Source organism: Amblyomma mixtum, chromosome 2 (assembly GCF_055824585.1).
Source record: "Amblyomma mixtum isolate Tamu chromosome 2, ASM5582458v1, whole genome shotgun sequence".
NCBI lineage: Eukaryota > Metazoa > Arthropoda > Arachnida > Ixodida > Ixodidae > Amblyomma > Amblyomma mixtum.
In genome coordinates this window covers 234,851,385-234,860,088 of record NC_143013.1, presented here as the reverse complement: position 1 = coordinate 234,860,088, position 8,704 = coordinate 234,851,385, and the positions used below count along the sequence as shown (strand labels likewise).

The 8,704-nt window shown below is 43.8% G+C and overlaps 1 protein-coding gene across 1 annotated transcript; it reads left to right on the top strand.

Moving 5' to 3' along the window:
* The first annotated feature begins 436 nt into the window (after nucleotides 1-436).
* LOC149362994 (uncharacterized) lies at nucleotides 437-7,449 on the top strand. The gene is made up of 4 exons (XM_089568409.1): nucleotides 437-639; nucleotides 1,966-2,033; nucleotides 6,503-6,592; nucleotides 7,321-7,449. Exons 1-4 carry the CDS (start codon nucleotides 576-578, stop codon nucleotides 7,447-7,449), a joined length of 351 nt encoding a protein of 116 aa, XP_089424535.1. The 5' UTR covers nucleotides 437-575.
* The last annotated feature ends 1,255 nt before the right edge of the window (nucleotides 7,450-8,704 follow it).

Here is an 8,704-nt window from a genome sequence, read left to right as displayed (position 1 = left end):
ACAAATTAGTTGTACAGCGTTTTCTTCTGTCGCAGGCCAGTGAGTGTTTGTATGTGCAGCATGATGCCAGAGTGAACCATAACAGTTACGTCACTCAACTGTCAGCAGTAGTGCCGTGCGCATAATTTAACAAGAAGTGGGGTAAAAAAATGTAGCGACTATAAAAGCAAAAACAGTATTTCTGGCTCTTTTTGAACAAGTAATATTTTTTGTAAAGTAGCCACCGTACTGAGCGTCCTATTCTCCAACATCGAGAGGATACAAACTTCGCAGAGAGGCTTCATATACCCATAAGGCCTTTGTGAGGACAAGGAACTGCGACCATGGCACGTGCGGTATCTCTCACTTCCTTCCGTAAGTGTCGAGCGGAAGGCGGATATCTTGTACACAGACACTTTCTCTGGTTCCGCACAAAGCATCAGTGTGCAAACTTCCCGGCGCATTTTCACGGCTCCGTGGCGTTCACTTGCAGTAAGGGAGACCAGCAGTAACCAGTTCCCGGCAGTAAGAAAAACCAGCTCTAGCGGATCACTGTGAATATACACTCACCGGCGATTATTCGGAACGTCCTGAATATGAGGCGGTGTTTGGCGTTGCTCCTCGTTGTAGTATGCATGATCTTGGTCACAACTCAGACAAGTAAGTTTTCTTTCAGAACAACTTCTACTGCTCTTTTGAGACATGGGTTTGAAACCAAACAGCTGCCTGCTCTCGTTCATCTCAGTTACTGAAAGTTTCTCGCTTAACTACGTGGATAAGTACGCGTGAGAATCGTTTCCTCAAAGTTTGTCAAGGTTAGAAGCTTACTAGAAAAGAAGAAACATATAAAGCTGCAAAAAAATGCTGTTGTTTTCGGCGCTTCGTACGCGCGCATTTCAGTTTGCTTGCATTTTCTGAATAGTTTCCGCGGATTTTGCTATGAATTCGTAATTCTAGCCTGCATTCAGAACTTTATACTGGACAGCTAAAAAAAACACAGATGAACACGTTTGAAAAACGAGCTGATTCATTTTCCTGATATAACACAGTAGAAAGCAAATTCAGAGAATTATGCGATGCCGCTTCGGCACAGGATCAGACCGAGTGTTTCGGGAAAGGGAACCTGCAGTATAAAAACCTCCTCATTCAAGTTTAAGGACTGGTTTCGCGCCATAGTAGCAACACTGGTTGCAGGCAACACAAAACCACTCAACATTACCAGAAAACCTGCACAACTGCACAACTGCACAACTAAAATGGCCTTAATTAGTAACTTCTAGCCGGTTCTTCATAGTACTCATATGATTACATACAATTTCAAGAACGCCCTTATGCTTGGTGCTGTGCGGCAACGAACTGTAGCGTCCAGCAGAAACAGCGCTGCCATGAAGCCGGCACTGCCACACCCACCGGCAAGCGTACTTGGAGGCGGGCGTGACACGTGACCTGTTTTCCCCTATCCAGGCTTGAACAGGCAGCAGCTACCGACTCACAAATCGGCAGCGGCCCCCAAACTGATGGGCAGACAGTAGCCATCAGTTTAGCTTTGAAATACACTAGAGGTAGACCAAAGTTCCTTCATTAAGCAGTGGAAGCGCGATCGTTGTGAGAAGGAACACATCTAGCAGCTCAGCGAAAGAGTCGAGCTCTCAGCAAAACATACCAGGCCCTATCGAATGCTTTGATAGTGTGAAATATAATATGGTCACCAAAATATCATTTCATCTCATATTGAAAGCTGGTATAAAACACTTAGAGAGGGCGAAAACATTGGTGAAACTTCTACTTAACAGCATAAAATTACTTCAGACACCGGTTTTGTAAGATTTGGACACAAAACATTAAACGCAAGAAGGGCTTTGTCCGCTTTGCACCCAATATCCGGGAATTACTCTGATCGCACAAAATACATTTCTTGCCCCTCATGCCAGCCTGTTATATTAGCTTCCACCCCCCCCCCCCGCCCTCTCATACATTTCCTTTCAGCCTCAGACTCTGAACGGCGGAGACGCCCTGTGGATCCCAACTGCGAGAGAGGGCGCATGCTGGTGACGGTGAGATAAAATTTTTATCATATTTCAATATTTTAAATCAATACACTTATATATTGGGTTAAAATAAGCTGGCATCGTGCACAAATGACACTGCAAAATCATCCCCCCTGCAAACACCAACACCCAGTAATCAGTAATCCCAAATAAGTGAGCGCAAGAATACCAAATAATTGACTAAGATATTTTCACGACCAAAGAACATAAGCGCCTGTGGTTCAAACTAAAGAATATACGTGAATATCTCCATAGCGTAAATTGATTGAAGGAAAGACACAAGGGTGTTAAATTGCAATAATTATGCTAAGTAAGGTGTTCCGTTGACACAAAGTGATTTCAAGAGAGTGCAGATAGTAAAATGCTTTCGCAGCACTTTTTTTCAGAATCTTTGCGCTTCTAGCGCAACAAATATCAAGGCTGACAAAGTGCACAATAAAATGTCGGAGAAAGAAAGTCATTAGAAATTCCTAATGGAAACCAAGAAATTTTTATGTTTTCTGCACAAGCAAGCCTGATAGCAGTGGGTGCAGGAACAATATGCGAGAATAATATTTAAGCCCCTTGGAAAAGCAGTTACCGAAATAGTTGCAAGTGTCATAAAAAGAAAGCCAACGCGGCCTCATATAAACGAAATTTTTTTTTCCGCTTCAAAAAGTGTCTGTCACCTGTAAGTTTGAATGTCCATAATTCTGAAGCGCGCACAAAGAAAAAGAAATCGAGGGCATGCTTAAGCTCTTCCCTAGTGGTATGAAATGATAACGTAGTGGATTAATTCCCATATATGAGAAGGACGCTCTCTACATTGCATTCATATATCCATAGGAGTCCTCATACTCCTCCAAGCGCAGTGGTGGAGCGGTCAAGCGATACGCCATTGCCCTGCGATGGCAGCTGTTTCCAGAGGTGGGCCTTGTGCAGCCCAGGTTGCTCTTCCGATTTGACTAATGGTTAATTTAACTGCCACCAGCCAGGGCCGATTTCTCACTATACGGTGGACAGGTTGTAATGACGTCGCAAGGTCACGTGACCTAGGCGACCCATCCGCTTCCTGGTTGCTCTCTGGGCAGCAGCTCCCAGAGTCATGCTGGTAACTTTTTGCTCACAACGCCGAAGCCAACACTGGATTTTCTGGAGAACGCGGCCTTTAAACCTGTCGCTTTAAAACAGTGGCGCACACAGGATGGCACTGACGCTTACACTGGCGTTAGCGAAGGACTAAGAGTAGAAATAAGTAAAAGTACTGGAAAATATTTAAGCGCCTGCACAACCACCACAACTTTATTCCGCCGAGGCGGAAAGGGACTCGAACAATGATTATGATGATGATGATGACATGTATAAGAGACATGTTGCGTCAAAGGTTACAATATTTATGCGTGAGTTGACGCTATTTTCACTGCTTCTACTGCTTCTAGAAGCCGAAATGCCCGAACTTAATGTTGAGTTTATGCAACCTAATTATAATGCTTGCCGGACTCTTAGAGATATACCCGAAAACGCGCGGAACCCGTGGTAATGCATTGTCTGTTTTGCTTATATTTGGAAACGGCCGCTGAAACTAGGGTCAGCAGTATAATAAGATGATGCCCATGCTTTTGAACGCTGAAACCGTTGCCCACAGGCGTTTGGCTCCGCTGTTAAGAGGTTTCCTTTTGTTGATTTGTGTTTCGCGAAATTTTCACGTTCGAAGAAACGGAATGTGTTGCTTCTTTTAAAATATATAAACAACTTAGTGTGGTTGGCGCAGGCTAGCAACTAGTTAACGCGAAGAAAAAAATACAGACGCCACGAAAATTACGGTTGGGAATGGTATCTCTCTGAAAACACAAAAACGTTGAAAACTAATACTAGCCTTAAAAACTGCGTTATAGAAATCAAAGAAGAAGACGCTTATATTCCTATATCCAATATCTATTCTGCGAAATCAGCGCTTCTAATGAAAGAGATATTTCCAGCCTTTTGCTGCGGCCTGTGCAGTGCGTGCAGAGAGACAACAGGGTGAAATCTCAAAGCTGCATATAATCTACAATAAATCGAAAGAAAATAGCAGCGCCGATAGCTTCGGCTGATGCAGGCACAGTTATGAGAGATATGTGGAAATAATGTGCGTTTAATATTCCAAAGAGGAAAAAGTATGAATACATTGACATAGGCTAAAAAATAAGGCTTCTTAATTGTTTTCATTAAAATAGTTCTCTGCAAAATTGTTACATCCCAAATATCATAAAAAAAAACAAAGGGGATGCACATTGCTTCAGGGCTTTATTTATGTAAGAATAAAAAGAAAACTATTTCTCTCCCGTAGAACCCGATGACAGACCACGAATCATTTGATCTGCCCTCAGTGTTGTCGTATTTACTCTTATGATGAGGGCACTTGTAAAGGGAAAGCGTTAAGACTCCCTGTATAAAATCCGGTGTCGTCGGCATCCTCGCTTTGAGAGGGAAAGCAGGTGGTCTACCTGCCACCTAGGTCACGTGACCTTGTGACGCCATGAAAATCCACCCACCGTCTAGGCACCTTAGTGGCCACCATGGCATGTGGCAGCTAATTTATTAAGGCAAAACCCTTTAATGGCTCATACTGTCGTCCGTTAACATAGCGTGTCACACGCGTTTAACTCGGGAACTAAAAAAGATAGAAGAAAATCAATGGTCACTTCAAACAGGAGGGAAAAATGAACCTAGAAGTTTAGTTTGATGACAAAGTCGTCGAGGGCTATGTACTCTCGACCACTTAACGCGACCTCTTGCCAAGCTCTTCCCGGCGAATAAAATATTTTACAATACTGGATTAATTAGTTAACTAGCTATAGACAAAAATGTCTAAATTGCGTTGAAATAGCGCGGACGTCTATATAGCCACGGGAACGGTGTGACGTCACTACAAACGGAAGTCGTCACGGCATTGTGAAAATTGTTATAGAATGGTCAGAAATACTTCGTATTTGTGTCAAATTAGATGGAAAAATGTGTAATTAAGCGTAATCAACACTTAACATCCCTGAAAGATGTATAATTGAGGTATCGATATAGCCACGGGAAAGGTGTGACGTCACATCCACCGGAAGTCATCACGGCAGAGTGTCCTCGGCTTTCACCTCTCAACACTTTAGTTGCCAAAGTGCCCTGGCAATCCTGGTGATTGCCGCTGTCGTTGCTCGGGATGAGCAACTTCAGTCTCACAAGTCCAAGCAGGTAGCTTCACTTGGAACAGCTGCTCCGAGGCAGCGGACACTCGTTTAACTACAGCACCGCGGCACCAGAATTGCTATGAGGACTCCCTGCGATCTATCAATGTAAAGTTGAGAATGAACAATGCTTTATGAACATGTAGGCAGAACATAGCGTCACAGAAGGAGTACTTGCACGGGAGCAATCTCTGATGGTATCGCTTTGTACTCTTAAGGTTACGTGGAGCGTTAGGTGATGCCTGTCTGCGAAGTAATACGCAAAGAGGACCCAAGGCTGCTGAAGGGACCTATTAACGATATCGCGTCGTACCCTCAAAGAGGAGCTTATGTTTCCCCTCCAGTTTTTTTTTTTTAATTTGCCAATATTTCCGTGGTGCGATTATTGCGGGGTAGAATATTCCCAGCAAAGTAAGGGGTAAAAACGGGACATAAAATAAATACTTCATCCGGTACGACCCGCTTAGGAAATAAAACAAAACACTCTTCAGCACGGCTTGCGTCTTCGGGAGCGTATTCCACATCTTTTGTTTTAAACCAGACCACATGACTCTCTTAGCAGCCCATGAAGCTGTGTAAAGAGAGCACAACTAACCGTGAGTCTATCAAAATCAACAGTATACTGCGCAAGACCAACGCGACAAGTTGCTGTTGCTACGAACCTTCTTTTAACAGATCGAACAGAAAAAACCACTGCTACCAGCCGTGGTTTCTATTCGTTCTCCGAATCTTCGCGCAACTTTTGTATTGCCGTTCAACACGGAGTGCGAGATATCGTACTCCTGACATTAGGCAGAAGGCGCTTTATAATACAAAGTAATTGTTGACCCAGCCACAAAATGACGCCTGCTAGCATTCACTATCATTAGCTGCGGTCTCAGTGCGAAAAAGAAGGAAACACTTGCACTTTTGGCAGCCAAAGTGGGTCTTGAGTTTATAACAGAAGCGCATTCATTACACTAGTAAACACGGAGTTTTCAGTCACAAGGTAGCCACGAGGCAACGAGTTGCAAATCTGCAAACGGGGAAACTTTCAGGACAATGTGCTCACGCTTCTGGAAACGAAATATGCATTTCAAGTCTGAGCAACAAATACTTAGCTCTGCTGAGACAACAAAAAAAAAGAAACAATGTGATGCACATGCTACTAATAGCTACTAGATTTAATTTATGTCTTCAATGTCTGGCAATATGAAATTCGTAATTTGCGTCGCATGTATGTCATGCTTTGGTGAGTTCTAAACATCCCATCGTATGTTAATACAGCTTCCATTCTTACAGAGGCGGCCTGGTCGAAGAGCCAAGTGCACGTACGTGTGCAGAGGGTCACCTAGGCGGATAGGCTACGAGCCAGACGGCACGCCCTGCGATGTGAGTGAAGGCGTGCTTTCCACGATGCGCCGACCCTAGATAGACCTCCACGCTTCCAATTGATGTTCACAGCCTTGGATTTGTTTTCAGTAACACTGACCTGAATCATCACTTTCAGCTTGCTTGAGCACTGATCAACTGATTTTCTTTTGTGCTTGCGTGATGTTGCACACGAAGCTAATGGGAAAGAAAACAAAAAGGGTAGCGCAACAAGCTTTCATTCAGTAAACAAGAGTTGATTGAATGAGGCACCACAATTATTTGCGCTGACTTGACATAGTCTCGCTTGCAAAAAATCCCAAGGTACTCGCCATCAGTAATGCAGAGCGTAAAGGGAGGACTGCACTTTTGTCCACGAGCTCTGAAAAAAAATAATAAAACTTCTACCCAGACAGATTCGAGTAAATCCATTTCAACCTCATTGAATGCGAGAATTTATGCAATTATTGCCCGAATGCCAGTTTTTTTAGTTTTGACTCACAGTTCAACTTAACAAGCCATGACATCATTGCTTTTCATGATTTTTACTCCTGTATAATTAAGGCAGAAACTTTGTACAGATAACATTCCTGAAATTGGGGTAAGCGATTTCGTGCGTTTTCCGTTTTTTCTTTGGCTGTTTAACTGTATAAATGTTTTCTGACATTTACAATGCAGATCAATATTTTCCTGGTTTATACTGCAGTGAAACTGCGAGTGACATTCACACTGTGCTCGAATCTTTTCAGCGCCGCGGCAGGAGGCGCCCGCCGGGGGTCTGCATGCATGGAAACTGCGTTCGGCCAGAGAGCACTACGGTGTCCTTCCTCGGTTTGGCGAGTGGAACCGAAAGATCAGTCCAGCCGGGTACAGATTAAGGTGTCTGACCGCAGCTACATTTGGGGGTCCAAGCCATTTTTTATGTCCAACGAAATGAGTAGAAAATTGAAAGTTCCCTAGTTCTCCTTCTCAGGGCTATGTTTGAAATTTTTCTAATTCTGTTTGTATTCAATATATCACCAAAACTCTAAACTTACAGAAAGTATTCAACCTTGAGCCTCTCGAGTGGCTGTCAGTGTCGTGCGTCAAGTAACTGCAGTGAACGAGAAGTTCAGGAACCTATTGGAAAGCGCTGAGATCGTCGTTGGGAACTCAGTCCTGGTGCCGACTGAGAAAGCTTAGGGGCCTGCTGATGCCATTCGGAGCCGTCAGAGTGTAGCGTTGTAACAGAACTCCCTATGAAGGAGTGCTGTATTGCAAAGTAAGACAGGTCACCTATCGTTTCTAATCCGTCTCTCCCATTGTCTGCAACATTCCCAACAGGGAACAGCAAAGCATGTGGTGTGCGATTTGAATATCGCCATTCCGTATCAACTAAGTATAACTGATCTCGAGGTATATACTTTTATCGTAAGGACAGAAAGATTGGGTCCCGAGTACAATTCAAAACTTTAGCCTTTCCATAATGTGCAGCGTGACTTCGCGCAGTAAAATGGTTTCCACCGCCTTTCCCTCCCGTCAGTAAGCGAACTTCAGGTCCAAGGGCAGTGCTCACCATCACCTTTTTCTCGGTCCTTGGTGGCGCACACTTTTTTTTTTCTGAAGATGTTCCAGGAGGACAAGGTAAAAGGTTATTTTATGCTCATTAATGTAATTTACTGGTATGTGAGCTCAACATAGCAGAAGCCTTCTCTACTCAGCATATAGTTTGTCCTTTCGCATCCTTCACCACATATTTACGGTGATTTCTCCAGCAAAGTTGTTATTGCAGCCAGTCTCAATTACGGCCCAACTCAAACGACACGAGTATATTTATAATAATGCATATAATCGTGTTCTTTCTGCCGATACAAAACCGCAGCGCAATTAGGAGTAGCTAGGAAGTCATTTCATACGGCACTTCAGCTTATTCACAGCGGCACAGAACACACACAGCGGCAGAGAAGAAACGCTTACTGGAAAGCTTTTCAGAGCCGAACAGGGCGCAGTTAGCGTCACAACGCAAGTTATTTACAGTGAAACCGAAAGCCCTCCTCCACCTATTTCAAATTTCCCGTTTATTGGAGCAGTACGCCAACCTCACATTGTTGCTCTGGAAACGCTTCACTAAGGTTCTGTTCACCCTGCGTTTTG